At 33.8% G+C, this 20993-nt stretch overlaps 1 protein-coding gene across 1 annotated transcript in view; it reads left to right on the forward strand.

Annotated features, from left to right (window-relative positions):
• Nucleotides 1-20993, forward strand: part of LOC140444025 (uncharacterized) — a 175904-nt gene that overhangs the window by 108577 nt on the left and 46334 nt on the right. The window contains exons 18-20 of the mRNA XM_072535608.1: nucleotides 7134-7363; nucleotides 14302-14374; nucleotides 19128-19312. Of these exons, the coding sequence (XP_072391709.1) occupies nucleotides 7134-7363; nucleotides 14302-14374; nucleotides 19128-19312 (488 nt within the window). The remainder of the gene's footprint in view (nucleotides 1-7133; nucleotides 7364-14301; nucleotides 14375-19127; nucleotides 19313-20993) is intronic.

Raw genomic sequence — 20993 nt, forward strand, 5'->3', positions numbered from 1 at the left:
TATTAAGAAAGATACAGGGTGTTAAAGTGGAAATTTAAAATTTTATTTTTCGCTATAACTTTTACGTTTGTAAATATTTTTGGACAAAAATTTACAGTTGGATACTTTTAAGTAGGATAAATTATAATTTTATACTTACTTTAATGTAACTAATAGAGGACGCCACATATGCCACATCTGTGGCATAAATTTGCGCTTTACTTTTTTGCTCTTTAAGTTAGCTTTATTTGTGTTAAAAAATATTAAAGATACATTATTTTTACAAAGAAAAGGTATAATTGTTAGTAATCAGAAAATTCAACAATTTTTGAGATAAATGCATTTTATAAGTCAGCTGCACAATAATTCTTAGTTTGATATTTGTGCGGTATGGCACTGAATACCTGTAGATAAGCATAATTCATAGTTTATTCTTATTAAAACAACTCAAAGATGATAATGTAACATCAAAAAATGCTTTGTTATGGGTACTTAATGTCTTATTGGAGAAAAGATATTTCATCTTCTTCTTTAGGTGCCGTGTCCGTATTCAGACGTTGGTCGTCATCATGTTTACAATTTCCCTTTGCTATCACTTCTTAAGTTTCTATAATGGCGTTGTATTACTTTTTTTCTGCTGTAAAATGCTAAAATCCCAAAATATGTGGTTTATTCAAGATGGTACACCACCACATTCTAGAGAGAAGGCAGTTAGAACATACTTAAATACAACTTTTCTGAACGTTGGATTGGTCGTGCTAGTCATATTCCTTGGCAATGTGGTGAGATATTGATATAAGTATTTATTTCATAAAAAATCCGAAAAGAATACTTATTGTTCATTACGTAAATTGTTTACCAATTTTTTTAGGACAAATAGAAACTAGAGCACAGGTATTGAATAACACATATGTGTCCTGTTTCATAATACTTTTGCTACAAACCTAACCTGAAAGACTCAGCATTTTTACAAAAACATCATCGTTGTCCTAATAACCGATATTGTTATAAATATAGTAAACACACAGGCATTTCAGTTCAGCATATTAGTTCGTTAGTAAATCATAATAGTCCATTTGTTCGAGATGTAATTATAGTTACTCGTAAGATATAACGTAATCATATAATGTCATCGATGGGTTATTCCGTGTGTATATAAGTAACCAATGAACGAGATACATCACAGTTTAATACATTATTTAACTTTTGTAGCAAATATGATGTAGTTCCATAATATACCATAAGATTTGGATATGTATCCAAAATAATATATTTATCCATTATACATTATAGCCACCACGTAGCCCCGAATTTAATCCGCTTGATTTTGGTGTATGGAGTGCATTAATACAACGTGTCTATAAGAATTCCATAAACATTCGGAACCAACTATGGGAAGAAATAAATACTGCAGCAGTTTCTTTAGAACCAATGATGCTATTTAATATGAGACGATTTTTTATGGAATATATTGACAAATGAATTAAAGAAAATGGTGGACATATCGAACACTTACTTTGACAAAAAGATATATTATTTAGTTTAACTATTTCTTAATTTTGTTTGTAAACAAAATGTTTTGACTATGACTTTAATTTAACCTAAAACGTAAAATGTTTGATGTAAAATCCTATTATTTTGTTATTTTGGCAAATCCTATTATTAAGTATCCTGCTGATATATTTATTTTATTTAATATTTCGTTAACTATTAACTTTAGTTAAAGGTATTTTATACCAAAATTCAGAAGTATTAATGTTTTTGTCTATTTTTTCTTCGTTGTCTGGAGTAATTGCTTTAGATCAGAATTATGCAGCTGATTTTTAAAATTCGATTATCTCGAAAACTGTTGAGTTTTAAAGTTATTAACAAGTATACCTTTTTTTTGTTAAAATAATATATCTTTAATATATTTTATCCCAAATACAGGTAACACAAAGAACAAAAAAGTTAAGTGCAAATTTATCCCGCATATGTGGCATAAGTGGCGCCCTCTATCAGTTGCATCAAAGTATGCAGCAAATTGTAATTTCTCATAATTAATAGTACACAGTTGTAAATTTTTATACATAAATGTTTACAAACATGAAAGTTATAGTGAAAAATAAAATTTTAATTTTGCACTTTAACACCCTGTATCTTTCTTAATATCAACATTTTATTAAAGCAATTTGGCTTAAATCGTAATATTTTAAAGTGTATAATCTACTGTTTCTTTTTGTACAATTACTTAAGGACCACCCTGTATATTAAAAAATGTGTAAATATTTATAAAATATCACAATTCGTCAGTGCAACTTACTGGTCGTTGAGATTATTTAAAATAAACTTTGACACTCAACATGAAAAACACAAATATAAAATATAATAATGGACAATACATTCTAAAAATTTTGGTCAGGATAGTAAAACTTAGTTTATTTCATACACATATTTGATAGTATGTTTTAACTCTGATATATAGAAAACAGAAAGAAAAAACAATGTGATTAAAGTGTAATTAGTTGTTCTTAATATTGTATTTATTTTTTTTTTCAAGAAGCAAGAGGCCCATATTTGGGTAGTTTTGATTTTTTAATTATTAACCTGTCTTAATGGTATGCAACCAGTTATGCATACAGGAATATTTACAAGTTAATATTTATTTTATTTTTGATGTTTTTCCAGTAAATAACAATAAATGTTGCTCAATTTATCTATGTCAGACTTTTTATTAATGCATAATGTACTGGATTTTATGAAACACATTTCCAAGAAAACACGTTTTGTATGGTTTTTTTCTTTTGCCAAAATACAGGAATCCTCGAAATTGAACTCATGTTTCCGGGTTATTGCATATTCTGCGAGTGCACATACATTTATTTTGTTGGTTTTTATGTCACTGCGATGTGAGATCAACCTACTGTGGAAATTATGAGATGATTCTCCGATGTAAACGTTGTTGCAATTGGCACACGGTATAGAATAAACAACATTCGATGACACCTGTATTGTTAAAGGATCTTTTGTCTTTTTGTATAACTTCGATACCGTTTTCACATTCTTAGTTGCAATTTTTAAGCCATTAACATTTTTGAAAATGTTCATTAGCTTAGGTGTCGGAACTGGAATGTAGGGTAAGGAACCATAAGTTATTTAAGATGGTATTATTGAAGTGTTGTATGTCAATGTCAATTGTCGGACCTCATTGTTATGAAAATTTTGGTTGGAAAATTGCGAAGGAAAAGGAGAACCGAAAATGAGTTTGTTTAAAAGCTTAGACTACTAGAAAACTTCTACCAAATAGGGCTGCGGTGTCGTCTGCATAACATATTATTTGGATTTCTTTGTTCCCCATTCTGTAACCATGACCTTTATGTATTGCTTTTTTTATTTCATTCATTATTATTAGACTTCGGCAAATATGCAAATAAAAATGTAGAAAATATGCGCATAAATATGCACGTGTTTACCCGAAAATATGCCAATATTTTACAAAATATGCATACAAATAAATAAAAAAATCGTAAAATAGTAACAATTTTATTTAAAAAAAAAGTGTACATAACTAAATATTTCCTACTATTCATTAAGATTTACATTTATTTTAAGTAACTACATCATTTTTAAGTATGAATAAACTTATTTAGAATTATGGTAACAATAAATGACCAAGTGGTGTTCAAAATTTTCTAACAAAAACTTGTGGCTTCTGTCTGAGTACATATATTTATATATGGAAAAACTTCGTTCAACATCAACTGATGTAACGGGAGCATTTTTCAAACTAACCAAAACATTTGGTTCTAAATTAATTGTTTCCGAAATATTTCCAGCTAGAACACTGACTACTTCAGAAAGAATATGGTAACCTTTATTTTTTTCCATAGTAGCTTCAAATTTTTTTAAAATATCTTTTCCAATATTACCTCTAACGTTCCGACAACATGACGCAAATTCTTTTATTAATGCTGTACTTTCGAACAATGACAGTTTTGGTGATTCTAACTGAGTAATTGTTTTTTGAACAAAACTAAAATTTGATTTTATAAATGAAAGTTCTTGTTGAAGCAAGTTACTCTGAAAAGTTTGTTTAGAATCCAAAAGAGATTGGGAACTTTTATCTGTTAACGTATCAATTATGTTCTTTATTTTAACAATATGATCTGCATAAAAATTAGCTGCTTCTAACCATGTTCCCCATCGCGTTAAAATAGGTTGTGGTGGAAGAGGAATGTTAGGTAGCATTTCTTTATAAAGTTGAATTCTTATAGGAGATTTAAGAAATACTTTTTTGACACTGGATATCATGGTATTTACAAGAGGAAACTTTTTTCGTATTTCCTCTGCAACTCTGTTTAATCCATGCGCTACACAAGTAACATGTATTAAATCTGGGAAAAATATTTTTAAATTTTGTCCTGCTTTCACCATATAAGGAGCAGCATCCGATAAAATAAGCAGTAATTTGTTAGAAGGAATAGTTGTCGGAAAAAAAAAGTTGCTAATGTTTCTTGTATAAAACGCGAAATTGTTAAAGCATTTGTTTTCTCAAGTTGCTGGCATGAAATAAGATGAGATTTTGGTAAGGTATCTTCTTTAAGAACACCAATCAATAAATGAGCAATATACTTTCCTGAGGAATCAGTGGTTTCGTCTACAGATATGTAAAAATAATTATCTGCAATTTCTTCCTTAATATTAATTAACACCGACGAGTATAGCCCGTTCACATTATTTCTTCTTAGAGACCGATCACTTGGAACATTAAGTTTGCAATATTTTTTTAGAAATGAACTAAAATTTACATTTGCTAATTTTGAAAGCGGTATGTTTGCAGACACTAATGCGCGACACAAGTCTTCATTAAAAGTTTCTTGCTCATCTAATTTTTTTGAAGTAGATTGGAAACATTTAGCCATTGAAGTTTGATGTTTTCCTCCTATTTTTCCTTTTTTTGCAATGTGTGAAGCAGTTCTCACATGTTGGTCTATCTGAAATTTCTTCTCACATGCTATCTATAAATAAAAATAAAAACCTTTATTTTAACCCAACCTTTAAAATATAAAAATATACAAGGTGTTTTTGGTGAATCAAATAACTGGTTTGGAAAAAAAAACACTCGCTAAGTGTTTTAAATGCAGTATTAATCCACAAATTAGTTTTTGTTACTAACCATTAGTACATCATATAACTTATTTTAAAATTCAACAAAAATTTTTTTTTTTTGTTAATTCAATTACAATAAAAATAATTGTGTTTTAGAATAGCTGACTTCATAAAAAAAAGTAAAGGTGAAACATTTTTCTAAATACACACCATTGTATTGTACCATGGACAATTTTTTCGCACTAAAGGAAGCTATTTTTCATTTAAAAACAACCTACGAGTACTAAATTTCAAGTAAATACGTTTATTGGTTTTAAAGTTATTGTTGTTATTAACTAAAAGAATTTAATTTTTTTTAATTTTAACACCCTGTATCTCGAAAAGTAAATAAGTTTGACCCCTCATTAACTATATCGTTTTGTTCAATTTTTCGAGAAGTATCTACAGTCAAACGTTGTAAGTGTCATTTGGAAACACCCTGTATGTATGAAATATTAGATATTTAATAGAAAATATTAGATAGGTACTTACAATTTTGCCACAGACTGAACAGTAGATTTTTCCCATATCCATAGACAGCTCTTTATAAGGTTTAATCCAAGTTGAAGCACTGGTTGTTTTAGGCATTACAAAATCACAATCTTCCTTTTTGTTACGCACAACGAGTGTTTACGCTTTGAATATCAAAACAAAAATGATTTACAAATCTGAGCATCAAATTAGAAATGTTTAGGTACCTAATTCAATAAACTGGGAGATTTTCGAAAATCCCTAAATTAGGAACAAAACTATTAGCCGTTTACCTGCTGTTAAGATACAATAAATTGTAGATAGATTTGGGGATTAGATCATAAAATGCAAATGAGCGAACCCTTAGCGATTATCCAATAACTCAATGCCTCAGTGACCGAGACTTTCTAAGAATGTTGAGGGCTACTTAAATTGATCTTCTTTGAAATTGTAAATGTTTTGTACCTGTAGAGATTACGTACTTAGATCATTTCTTGATTAAAATGACTACAAAATTTTATACAAGAATTGAAATAAATTGGTATGTTTAAAAATTTTCAAATACAGTATAAAAATCTGAACTTTTATGCACTTTATGCAAACTTTTATACAAATATGCCAAAATATGAAATATTTGCATAAAATATGCACAATATGCAAAATATGCAATATGCATATTTGCCGAAGTCTAATTATTATATTAAAGAGAAGTGGGCTTAACGAGTGACCCTGTCTGACTCCGGTTTGTATTGGTATACACTGTGTCAGTTTTCCATTTATCTTTGCCTGTATTCGATTATAGAAGTAGATGTTTTCGATGGTTTGTATAATATAGATTGGTATGTTACTTTTATACAGTAGGTGTAAGACGTCTTCGACTTGGATGCGATTTTGTCAGGTGTATAAAACATAGATATGCTGGTTTATTATAGTCGATGGCCTCGATGATCTGTTTCCAGATCTTAATCCTTGTTATTCATCTGATAAAGTTGTAGTTTATTGATTTTGTTGGTTGGACTTTAATTTGTGGTAAGCTTAAGTGCAGTGTTCAGTAGGTTTATACCTCTATAATTGTTGGGGTCTTTTTTATGTCCTTTCTTGAACATTGGTATCATTATTGTTTCTCCATGCGTCTGCTATCTTGCAGTGCAATATTAGTTTAATGAAATATCAAAAATCTCTTTTCTCCATATGCGATATTTTTTAAAACACTTCAAATTTATGTAGCATTAAAAAATGTACTAACGGCTGCATCCCGAGCTTAAATTTTACATATATGGCTAAAAAAGATTATACTTTCTAGAACTAATTTTTTTTTTGTTTTTACGCCAAATTTTTATTGTTTAGCCTGGATGAGACAATGGGTCAACGGTCACTCACCTTTTATTACACTCGATGATACAAGTCCAATACACTTTCCTTTTGTATATTACAGTGCGAACTTTCCCTTTCTTAGAAAGCCAATACCTAACAACGTAAATATTTTAAGATCTCTAACCATAATATCTACATTAAATGAAAAATATAAATTTAACGACATATGCTTTTATTAATAGTTGCCAATCAAATTTCGGGCTTAGAGAAGTACAACAATAGTGAGAGTTCAATTTCCTTACGCTGGAAACCACCATACCCTCCCACTGGAATTTTGGAAAAATATTTTTTTTTATATGGCTGGAGAAAAACAGTTGAAGAAGCAAGCGTTACAGAATGTAAATTTTGGAAAGGTTATCATTGTGCAACGATCGATAAACAAATTTTATTCAGAAACACATACAAGATACAAGTAAGTAAATTTGATCAGTTTTTATAAATCACTAGCGGACCGGATGAACTTCGTACCATCTTAGAGTTAATAAATGTTTACACTCGTGTCGATTATTTTCATTGAAGTTTCGGTACACCAAACTTTTCCTTGTGTTGTCAGGTGCGAGAACGAACGAAGTGGATGGTTTCTTCTTCATAGGGTGCCTGACCGTTCCGAACGTTGGCGATCATTCTGGCTATGATGAATTTGTTGGTTGCTATACGGAATAGCTGTGTTGAGGTATTTCTTTACCATGCTCTCAGGTTAGCAAGCCAGGATATTCTTCTTCGTCCTGGGGCCATTTTTCCTTCAATTTTACCTTGCAAAATGCATTTAAGTTCGTATCTGCCTTGATTTCCCATTATATGTCCCAAGTACTGCAGCTTACGGCCCTTCACGATGTTGACCAAATCCGCAATTATGTTCATCCTCTGTAGTACTTCTTCATTGGTGACTTTGTCTGTCCATGGTATCTTCAAGATCCTTCTGTATAACCATAGCTTAAAAGCCTGAAGTTTCCAACTTCAATGTCCACGTTTCTACTCCGTACAGAAGCACTAGGTAGCGGATAGGAACTCCTCTGGATAGTCCTATCAAGGAAAATGAATCAATCCCTGCCCTCCGCAGATTACAGGTCTTTCCTGACCCGGGAAACTAGTATTTGTTTAGGGTACCTTGTCCAGGGTCACGGATGAAGTCCACAACGGCAACCACGGCGGAGAAGAATTTCTTCGGTACGGTGTGGATGGCGGAAGTGGCAATTTCTTGATTTTAGGGATTATATAGAATCACTACATGTGATGAAGGGCAGCAGCCATCAGTACCAGCTCAAGGCGTAGAGGAAATAATCCTGGATCGGCTTGAAACTAGGCTATCACAAGCATGACTGGAGCAGTTTAAACGATTGTGATACTACGATGGGCAAAGCAACGGGAAACTACCCCATTATTATTCCCTAGTTCAATCATAATGGCACTATCATATGATAAGAATAGGTATACTGATCATGGTCATCGGGCACCAAGATCCGGCAGGAGAAGACAAGCACACAGGGCTTCCCAGGCAGTTATCCAGCGAAAGCCCTGTGATAAAGGAAAAGAAATCAGAATAAAATCAGGTATCAGAATAGGCACATGGAATGTGAGAAGCCTCTACGAGCCTGGTAAGATACAAAACACCATACGTGAGATGATAAGGCTCAATATACCAGTTCTTGGGATAATCGAAATGCGGTAGCCAGGGACTGGTAAATGTAACATAGACGACCACGATGTATTCTATTCCGGAGAAGGAGGCACTAACCACCGGAATGGCGTCGCATTCATTATACATAAAGAAATCTCTTCCTGTATTAAATCTGTAAGTTACATTTTGGACAGAGTCATCGATGCAATTAAACTCAAACCCAGTAGATATAAATCTGGTCCAAGTCTATGCGCCCACAGCCAACAGTAGTGAAGATGACATAGAGAATTTTTATGATGGTATAAAGAAGGTAATGAGTCAGCTGGAAAACAAAGACATAACTATAATAATGGGGGACTTCAATGCCAAAGTAGGAAAAGGTAGACAAGGAAACATTGTAGGGAATTTTGGACTTGGACAACGTAATGACAGAGGAGACCGTTTTGTAGAATTCTGCTTAGAGAACAGTCTTTGTGTGACAAATACATTCATGAAACTACCCAAGCGTCGTTTATATACTTAGAAGTCACCAGCAGATACTAAAGAAAAGATCATAAGAAATCAGATCGATTATATAACAATTAACGAGAGGTACCGAAATTCAATCAAAATAACTAAAACACTACCTGGAGACGATGTCCCCTCAGATCATAACTTATTAATCAGTGACATAAAACTCACAATTAAAATATTAAAACGCCAACAACCGACTTACCGAATAAACACTGACTGTATTTAAAAAAATAGTCATCAAATTACACAAGAGATAAAAAAGAAGCTTGAAAAATCGAAAGAAACACATAGCGTCGAAGACCACTGGAATCATGTCAAAAGCATTATGCAAGAAACAACTAAAAAGTATAAAACTATTAATAATCGCAAACAGCAATGGATGGCTGATGAAATATTGGGACTAATGGAAAACAGGCAAAAACAAAAAAATAAAAACACTGAAAAATACAATAAAATTCATTAAGAAAACAGAAGGAAAATCCTTGATGCAAAGAAATAATGGTACAGCAACAAATGTCTTGAAATAGAAAAACTGCAGAAAAATAATGACACGTTTAATATGTACAAAAAGGTGAAAGAAATAACTGGAACATATAGATCAACTGCAAGTAGTTTACTTGATAAACAAGGAAATATTATAGTCAATGAACAAGACAGATTAGAGAGGTGGAAAGAATATATTAAGGAGCTGTTTGATGACGATAGAACAGAAATTCAAATCAAAAACATATCGACTGGTCCAAACATAACACTCGATGTTAATGTACTTTTTAGGAAAAGTGTCTTCTCCCTCTTTAAAAACAATTGAAATGGTTTTTCCCATAAGAGGACACTCTTTTCTTCCCAGCGATAGAGTATTTGGCAGGATAGAAACGAAATTAAAAAAAATGTCTTTTATAACCAACCCAGACTCCTACATACAAATTTTCAAAGAAAGCGCAACAGTCCATAAATAGGAAAATTGCCATGTAGAAAAAGAGAATAAAGGAGATGTTACAGTAAGAGGAGAAGAATATTACAGTAGTGACCTTTATCAATCATTGTCTCTCTGGAAACTTGGAAAAAATATTACAAAAATGGTACTATATGATTTGCCAAAGGGAGTTTAAGTTAAAAATGCCAGAATTAAAGATATCGATATTTTATTAAAAAATCACTTTGGTTCGGAACGGAAAAACAATCCTGAGTGTTCGTTTTTTAAAAACGTTATGGAAGAAGTTAATGTTGCTCCAAATAACATCACTGAGCCTAACACCGACGAAAAAATAGAGGAAGATTACTGCGAAAGTTATTTTCCAGAAGCTGCTGAATTAAGAGTTTATTAACTAAAAAATGTGTTTAGTATTTTTGTCTTTATCTATATAAGGATTTTTACAGCTGTCGCCGCCTTCCTTCTTTCAGCCAACGTCTCCAGTCCTTTCTGTTCTGCCATTCTTCATCTCTAAGGTCTCGTCTTTCCATGGCCTCGTCCACTTCATCCCTCCATGATCTTTGGGGTCTACCTCTTTTCCTCCTTCCTATTGGGCTCCAATCCGAAATCTTTGCTATCTACCTTGTATGATCTGTTCTTCTCACATGTCTATACCAAATTAAACGTTTTTCTTCGATGTAGCTGAGTATGTCTTGTTCTACTGCCATTCTTCGTTTTATCTCCTCATTTCTGATGCGATCCATTTTTGTCACTCTGCAGCTTTTTCTCATGAACTCCATTTCAGTTGCTGTGATTGGGACCTGTTTCGTTTATATATATATATATATATATATATATATATATATATATATATATATATATATATATATATATTTAGGGATTCTACAGTATTCACTGCCTTCCCTCGCTCAACCGTTTCCATCTCTCTCTGTTGTTCCATTCTCCATCGTTTAGTCCTCTCTTACTCATGGCGTCGTCTACTTCGTTCCTCCAGGATTTTCGGGGTCGTCCTCTTTTCCTCCTTCCTATGGGGCTCCATTCGGTTATTCTCTTTATCCATCTGCTGTCGCTAGCTCTTCTTACATGTCCATACCATTTTAGTCTTTTTTGTTCTATATATGTTAGTATGTCTGTTTCTATTGATGTTCTTTGCTTTATTTCGTCATTACTTCTCCTATCCATTCTTGTTACTCTGCAGCATCTTCGTAGGCATTCCATCTCTGTTGCTATTATCTTACTGCTGTTTTTCTTGTTTATGATCCAATTTTCGGCCCCATATGTCATAATACTTCGCACTAATGTTTTATAAATCTGCGTTTTTGTCTTCATATTTAGGTGTCTATCCCACCATACTGAGTTAAGTTGTCGGATTGCTGTTCTTGTTTGTCCTAATCTTTGTGTAATTTCTTCCTCTGTTGTTGCCTTTTTCGTGATTATAAACCCCAGGTATTTGAATTTATCCTTTTCTTTGATTGTTACGTTGTCGTCAATCTGTAGATCTTCTATGTCTTCTTCACTTGTAGATAGGTACTCTGTTTTCGCGAGGTTAATATCTAGGCCAGCCTTGGTATATTCTTCTTGTAGTTTCTTCATCATGTAGCTGAGGTCGTCTTGGTCTTGTGCAATCACTACTTGATCGTCTGCAAAACTTAACGTATATAGTTATTCGTTCCTGTTTCGTTTATTTATTACCCAATTCTCTGCTCCATAGGTCATTATACTGCGTACCAAGGTGTTATAAATTCTCTTCTTTGTATTTCTGGTCATCTGTCTATCCCACAGTATCATACCACATCCCATAGGTCATTATACTGCGTACCAAGGTGTTATAAATTCTCTTCTTTGTATTTCTGGTCATTTGTCTATCCCACAGTACCCCGCTCATTTGTTTAATACATGTTCTTGTCTGTGCTAATCTGCTGGTTATCTCTTGCTCGAAGGTTCCATTTTTTGAGAGTATGAATCCTAAATATTTGAATTTGTCAGTGCCGTTAATTTCCCTATTATCGTCCATTTCCAAGTTTCTCACTGGTTCTTGCTCTGTTGTTAAATATTCGGTCTTTTTTACATTTATTTCCAGACCATTTTTTGTGTATTCCTTTTCTAATTCTCGGAGCATGTAGTACAGATCTTCTTCATCTTGAGCCGTTACCACTGCATCATCTGCAAAGCTTAATGTGTACAAGAAGTTGTCCCGGATTGGTATTCCCATCCCTTCACATTTCCTTTTCCATGGTTTTAATATTTGTTCGAGGAATATCTTGAACAGTGTCGGAGATGTAGAGCATCCCTGCAATAAGCCTTTTGTGGTCTTAAATTCGTTGGAGTATTTATTGTCGGTTTTAACTCTTATCTTGTTGTTGTTGTAAAGGTTTTTTTACGGCTTTTATTAACCTCTGAGTTATTCCGATTTCCTTCATCGTGTTCCATAGTTGTTTTCTGGGGACCGTGTCACATGCCTTTTTTAAATCTATGAATGCCATATGTACTGATCTATTTTTTGCCATTTTTTTTTCAATTAATTGTTGGAGTGTATATATGTGGTCTATGCAAGATCTTTCTGCCGTGAACCCCGCCTGATCTTCTCCGATGTTATTTGAGATAGATTTTTCCAGTTTTTCTTTCAATATTTTTCAATATAGCCTTCCCATACATGCTATCACACTGATGCCTCTGTAGTTCCCGCATTTCTTCTTATCTCCCTTTTTATGTATCGAGGTTATAAATATGCTTTGAACGATTCATCTGGTATTTCGTTCAGGTTTATAGCGTTACTGAACATTTCGTGTATAATTCTGTGTAGTTTGTCCGTTCCGTACTTAATTAGTTCATTAACGATTCCTCCTGGTTCCCTGATTTTTTGTTCTTTAAAGTCTTTATGGCATTCTTTACTTAGATTAATGTTATCTCAATCTGTTCTTCATTCTGATTTTGTTGTTGTTCCTGTTCTGTGTCTGTCTCCATGAAATCTGAGCTGTTTTATGTGAGTAGTTCTTTATAGTAGTCTTCCCACTATTTTTCTGATATGTATTGTATTTGGACCTTTTCGTTGTTATTCTTCCTTAAAGATTTCAGTATTTTCCAGGATTCTGAATTCCTTGTTCCTTCTATGTATTGTTCAATTTGTGCACATGTTTCTTCCCATTCTTCATTCTTTTCTTTTGCCCTTCTTCGATGTAGTGTTTTTGTTTTTTAGCATATATGACCATAACATTATTGTTATTTTAGCCAAAATCTGTTTTAGATATAAGATTATTGTTTCGAATAAAAATATTCGTTCACACTACTTCCTTTGTCTACATTATTGTTATTCCAAAAAGCGTCTTATCCACAGCGTTGTTCCAAAGTGCGTCTTATCCAAATTATATTAAGTTTTTTTTTGAGATTATGACGCAAAAACGATTTGAAAAACCTTAACGTATACTAATGTTATGAATTATTAATGAATACTAAAAAGTTTCATACAAAAAGAACCGTATGATAATAAAAAAATGGTTTTTTCTAATTCTTCAACATTTTTCTCGAAGGGATAAGATTCACTTTGGAATGACCCTACTCAATTTTATACTTCAATTACCTACCGAACACGAACTGTATTTTGTGTCAATAAGTTTAGTAGCAGGCAATCTACCAAGATTAAATTATTATTTACTCAAAGAACAATAGATGTGAAAAACTAAAATTATACTTTATCGTACGTATTATAAACTATAAAATATCCGGGGCGAAAAACGCTTTTCAAAACGTGACTTACAATCCAATATCTCACTGTAATATTTTATTATAATAATTAAACGTTATGTCTAGATTAATTATCTATCATTATTTTTGAATTAAAATATTTTCATAAATTATAATAAAACACAAATCAATGTATGGGTAGGTACTTAATTGAGATGATGCAAAATTACAAAATTAATATGAGAATTTTTTAGGACGCAAACAAATTTAATGTGATTGACTGATCGAAAATGCTCGATAATCTTTTAGTTTTTAGTATACCCAAAACTGGTGGTCTGTCACACAAACCTGCTTTTAGCTGGTTTCATATTTTTCGTTTAACTGGCAACAGTGCCCTAAAAATTAGAATGACACATGTGACAAGATCAACGTACACAACTTAAAAAACACGATTTTTGGTTATAAGAGTTGTACCAGTTTTTTATGACGCGAACGGTACCTTCTTGCATATAAACCAAATAAATATAAACTAATATACATCTTTATCAACTTAAATCTTACCTTTAAGTTTTTTATTATTTTCACTATCTTAAAATTTTATTTTCAGATTTCTGCACAAAATCAGGATCAAAAGCCTGCGCCCTACTCAGATCCCGTCTCTGTATATATAGGAGCACAAGGTAATATGCAATAATTTAATATTTCATATTTCAAATCAGTTCATCGTTAAATTATACAAGTTTTTTTTGTCGGTAGTTTTTTAAGAAATGCGTTATTTTGTGATCCATGCTCGAAAACTGACCAGTAAGTTGAAGTTTACACTTTATTGATAAATCTAAGTAGATTAAAATAGGGTAAAATAAAATAAAACATATTAAAAAAAAATTACATTAACATTAATTTTATTGTTATTTACAATGATCAAATCTCAATAACTCTAGCTTTGGCTTCATCTAGAATATTTCCAACTTTATTTGAAGGCGGACGAACTGCACATTTTTCCTTGAAATTATCATTAAACATACAAATCAATTAAACATTAAATGACATCACCAAAAAAGAGCAATGGCAAAGTTTTTACAGGTATACAACTTAATCGTTGGAGATGAATGTACCTTGGAATACAAAAGGTTATTACAGGCACTGAACAGATTTTTGAAAGATATTCCTGACAACCAAAAACATGTGAGTGTTTTTGCAATAAGATCAAAGTGCAATTGTAATGTCAAAGCAATTGTTAGACATTGGAAATGGTAAAGTTGCTATTGACACCTCAAACGGATTCATTTTATTACCCAGTGATTTCTGTTACTTCTTCTTCTTTAAGTGCCGTCTCCCGATCGTAGGTTGGATATCATCATCACTATCTTTACTCTATCTACTGCTGCTCTGAAGAGTTCTATAGAACTGCATTTAAACCAGTCCCTTAAATTTTTCAACCATGACACTCTCCTTCTTCCTATACTCCTTCCTCCTCTTTTCTTTCCCTGTATTATCAGCCTTAGCAGTTCATATCGCTGTCCCCTCATTACGTGTCCCAGATACTGTAACTTTCTTATTTTTATTGTGTTTATTTTATTTCGCATTCTTTGCCCATTTCTCGCAGTACTTTCGTGTTAGTTTTCTTCTGTGTCCATGCTATTCTAAGCATCCTCCTGTAACACCACATTTCAAAGGATTGTAACATCTTCTACCAATTCCTGGCGAAGGCTGTCTCTGGGTGTCTTTGTGGAGATGGCGGATGGTCATTGTCATTGGTATTGCCAATTCCTATTCTGTATATTATTCTCGCATTCGTCAGAATACTGATTGAGTTTATAATGGGATATCTCATGGTCTTCAGTATTGATCTTGCTAAACTTCAGTGGTGGAACTGGGTGACTTCTGTAAGTAACATTGTCAAGGACGTCGATTAATTTCTAAGAGTGTACTCTTGTACTATCAATAAAGGCATCGCACGTGGGTTGTAGTTTGAGCATATGGTTGGTGTGAATGATCTCCGATGTGACGTCTCTGGACTCGCATTTGATGGTAATAGGCAGTGCGTCAGAAACTGTTATGAGCCAAAGGTTCGTGTTGATCTTCTGGACGTTGTAATCTTTACAGATTGGTGGGCTTCGCATATGGCATCGCTGTCGATCGGGGGTGGAAGTGTGTTATAACAGATCTTGGTTCGAGGTCGCAAGCTTTTGCATGACTCAAGACTGTTTATTGTTAATATTAAATGAACACCTGTTCGATTATCCAGTATTGGTATTAGATACAGACGATATAAAGTATATTGTTCTGCATTAGTTAAAGTAATATTTAAGACAAATACAATTCTCAATACAATTCTTGTGTCTAGTTAATAGGCTTGTAATTCGATAATATCGAGATATTAAGCTAGATTCGAAGTATAGATTGATAATGAAAGATTATTTTTCTGTAATAATTATGATATATGCCTAAACGATTCGATTTAATCAAACGGGGTGATGATTGAGCTATCTAATATTTTGAATCGAGTAAAGGGTTATGGCATTTACTATATCATTTAACGAGTCTTCGAAAAATGAATAGCTTTCCATTAGTAACTCACACAAGGTTATTATATTAATTTGAGATTGACAGAATTTTAATTGGTTAGAGATATCCATTATTGACTAGAATTTCTTTAATATTATTGTTGATTGTTTCCTCATCTATTTGTAATTTCCGAATTGTGGCGTTGAAGTTCTTAATAACAGAAGTAGTAACCGATATTTGATTTTTCAATAGGTTTTAGATTTGATGCTCATCGTGGGTTATCTTATTTATACATTCATTGAAATAATCGCGATTTGACTAGTCAAAGTTCCTGTCATTTTTGGGGGTAATGCCTCTGATCGGTTGCATGTCTTTATATACAAGTAGGGTCCATTTGTAGCTTAAAATTTTGAGATTGGTTTGTTCATAAAAAAAGATTTCAACGGTGTTGTTTTGTGTATTTAATAAAGTAGCAGAATTTACGTGGATTTCTTGGATTTCGAAAGGGTCATAGGCTTATTTGGAGCTTTTTTCTTAAATTTGCGATTCCTTGACGTAAACCTAATCGTCTATTTTATATTCTGGATGAATTGATGACACGTGCTGATCGAATCTTTCTTTAGCCTTTTCTTTTTGCCTTTCCATCTTGTCTCGTGCCACTTAATAGAAGTATTGCATGCGATTATTTAAGTCCCTAACGTACTTTGTAACGTACTTTTCTCATTTTCTCAGTAAAGTATTTCGGGTGGTCTAAAAAAAAGTATGTCTAAAAATGAGTTCGTACGGTGTACTTCCTTGGGTTTTGTTTTTTGTGTTATAGTTGCAAATAACTGCATAAGGCAGAACATTGAACGGATGTTCATCGGGATTTCTAGCTCGATTAGCTCTTATTCTTACACTCAGGATTGCGTGAAATCTTCCGATAGAACTGTTAGATTGTGGATGGCCCATCCATGATGTGGATGTGGATTTACATCGTATAATTCACAAACATCTTTAATCAAAGTACATATTATCGAATTCACGATTGTAGTCACAGTGTATGCGCTATGGAGTACCATAGAGTTGGGGAAAAAGACAATAAGATTATTGACGACTGATTTAACCGTTTTGTTTTCAAGTGGATATGCCTGTGTGAACTTAGTGAATTCGTCTCTGATAGTTAGGTCGGAATTTCTGGTAGGGTATTTGAAGAGATTTTTTTAAGATGTTAATTCTTTGGAATAGTCTTTTAGGTGTTTCGATGATGACTAATCGGTTACTTAATTTTGTGATCGACAAATTTTTTACATCCTTTGTGATGCCTTGCCAATTATACTTTTCTTTTATTCTTCGTGTAGTTTCAATTATACCCCGATGGAGATTGCTTTAACCATGGTGATGATTACCTACTATTTCGCGCTTTTCATCCTGTTTCAGAGTTTTAATGACATCTTGACAGATTTTCAGTTTTATTTCTTTAATTATATTTTACTATTAATTATATCTTTAATTAGATATATCTCAAGAATTGGTAATTCGAGTTAGTTTTCAACGTAATAAATTTGCAATAGGTCAAATTCATTTTGTGTGATATAAACGGTATAGAATAGATGTACTACCGTTTCTGTATCAAAAGAAGGGGAAATGAAGAAATATTTCCGATTTTTGACAGTTTTACTAGCAAATATGTTAACGAAGAAGAAAATAATTGATTTTTATTCGAGAAATGGCGTCCGCATTTTCGTTGGTTTTTCCCAACAACTTTTATAGAAAATAACCAGATACGTGAACGGTGATCAGTTACTAGAGTGAATTTTCTTCTGAACAGATAGGGTCGGAAATGTTTTACAGCTCATACGATAACAAGGAGCTCTCACTCAATAGTCGAATATCGTATTCCTGCATTACACAGGTACGTGAAGAATATGCTATAGGTAAATCTTTTCCAATGGGGCCTTGGGATAATATAGCACAGATGGCGAATGCACTTGCATCTGTTGTGGAAACAAACGGTTCTTCAAAGTTTGGATAGGTTAGAATCGGGTCAGAAATTAAAATGTTTTTCAAATCTTCAAAATCTTGATTAAAATCTAAATCAAAATTGAAAGCAACGTCTTTCTAGAGTATTCTAGTGAGAGTTTTGGAGAGTTTGGCAACATTTGGAATAAAACGACGATAGTAACTGACGAGACCTTGGAAATATTTTATGTCTTTTGGTGTTTTCGGTTCAGGAAATCGTTGGATACCATCGACTAATCGATTTAAGAGTAAGGCTTAACGCCATTAACCGTAGAGGAGTAGGTATATTATGATGTCGTCCATGTAGACAAGACATCGTTCGTTCAAAATACCTAGAAGAGTATTGTCTATGACACGCTGAAATGTGAATAGTGCAATTTTAAGTCCAAAAGGCATACTAGTAAATTCATAGTGTCCGTTTTTAACGAAGAATGCTGTTTTAGAAACGTCTTTGGGCTCGATCTCGATCTGAATGAACCCGGAGGCAAGATCTAGAGTTGTGAAGTATTGACACTTTCCAAGCTTGTCTAAGAGATCGAAGATATTAGAAAGAGGATTTATCGTCAATGGTACATTCATTGAGCTTGCGGTAGTCTTTTACCACTCGCCATTTTTGTTCTTCGGAAGAGTTTATTTTTTCGGAACGACCCTAACAGGAGATAATCAAGGAGAGGTAGAGGGCCAAATGACTTCGTTGATCATCTTATTTAGTTGAGATTTTACTTCTTCGTTGTGGACCTAAGGATATATGCATGACTTCCTAAAAATGGATTTGGCGTTACTGGTCTCAATTTGATGTTTGATCTTACTTATGAAAGTGAGATTGTCTTCTTCTAAGAAAAATATGTCTTCATATTTTAAGCAAAGATTTGTACATCCTATATATTTTATAAGAAGACAGAAAAAATAACATTTTAATTTTAGGACCATCAGTGGTATATAATCTGGAAGCTGTGTGGACGGAAAAAAATGATTTAAATGTTTCATTTTATCATCCCAATGATACTAAGGGAGAACTTCGAAGCTTTGAAATATTAATTAATAAGAAAATGAAAGTTATGCCTATATTATATTACGAATTTATGCCTATATATCAATATCAATATCAAGTAAGTAAATATGTAGTATCATTCACCAATTAGTTACATTTATCACAATATTATCACACTGAAAAATAATAGTATTGGTAACAGTAGCGGATCCAGAAATTTTTGTTGGAGGGGGGGGTCATGGGTCTTGAGGGTGATTTTGATATATATTGAGACGTCAGGTGGTTTATCTCAGAGGCAATTTGGTTTTTTTAAGGGAAAAGCACAATTGATGCAATCGTGAGTGTACTCGAAGCATTGCGCAACAGTGCAATTATAGCATTGTTTGATGTTAAGAATGCATTAAATATGCTTCAGTGGAACGAGGTAATGAAGGCAATGGAGGTGAGATAATGTCCTGGTTACCTGATGAATGTGGTGACGGAGTATGTGTCCGAGAGACGGATTATGGTGGAAAAGGGCACGATCGTAGACGTGACGGCTGGGGTCCCAGGGATCTGTCTTGGGCCCGACGCTATGAAACCAGGCATATGACGGGGTTATGAACTGTGAATACGGAGAGAGTAAAACCCCCTTCGCATTCGTAGATGACCTCGCTGTACTGGTAGTGGTCCGGGATGAGCCAGATCTCAAATACCGGGTTGGGAACGCAGCACGGACTGTAACTTGCGGTAGAGAAAACCGAAGCCATCATTCTGAAGGGGAAAAGGAACAGGCAAAGTGTTGAATTATAATGTGCAGGAGTATGTCTAACACCCAAGAATCACGTAAAGTACCTAGGAGTGACATTGCACCAGAATGGAAAATGGGAGAAGCATGTGCGAGAGGGGGCCCGGAAGGCTGCGAATAGTGCGGCTGCGTTGGGGAGAGTGATGCCCAAAATTGGAGGAAACAAATCCGAAAGGAGGAGGGTCTTACACGGTGTACAGTCGATCGTCCTCTAGGCGGCACAAGTCTGGTGCGGGGCGGTAGAGATAACGGCCTATAGGAGGCTCATGACACAAGTGGACAGACCAAATCTGTTGCAAGTGACATGCGCCTACAGGACTGTGTCTGCGGCAGCCTTTTGGACCATCACTGGATGTGTTCACACATCCAGTGGATGTGGATGGACCATTCCACTGGACCATCACTAGAACGCATGTTTTGACAGTGGAAATAAAAGAGCTCTATAAGAGAAGAGGCCCAAACCTTACTATGGCCAAGACAAGACAGGAAAGGGAAAGGTCAATTGAAAGATGGCAAGAAGAATGGAACAACACGGAGGATGTGGCACAGTGGACAAAAATGTTGATCCCGAATATAAGAGATTGGGTGGACTGTGGCCACAGGCGACTGGATTATTTCCTGACGCAAGTGCTCACAGGACACGGGTGTTTTAGGGCCTACCTCTCTAGGTTCGGAAAGGCTGACATAGATAAATGCCTATACTGTGGACACTCGGACACTGTGACACCTACGATGTTAGATTGCAACAGATAGATAGTAGAAAGGAATAGAATGAAAAGAGAGACATGTGTGAATTTTGTTATAGTGAGAGAAATGATTAGATAACGAGGTTGGACTAGCATACAACTATATCCGTGCAGTGATTAAGAAAAAAGAAGAGGAAGAAAGACAGCTGGACTAACGGCAAAGGTAAGAGTGAAAGATGCTGGAAGTTGAAGCTAGAAAAATGGGTCAGACTGTATGAGTTAGAATACGTGAGTCGGACTGTGGGGAAGAAGGAAATACCCGTCTG

Source organism: Diabrotica undecimpunctata, chromosome 6, assembly GCF_040954645.1.
Source record: "Diabrotica undecimpunctata isolate CICGRU chromosome 6, icDiaUnde3, whole genome shotgun sequence".
In the NCBI taxonomy this organism is placed as follows: Eukaryota; Metazoa; Arthropoda; class Insecta; order Coleoptera; family Chrysomelidae; genus Diabrotica; species Diabrotica undecimpunctata.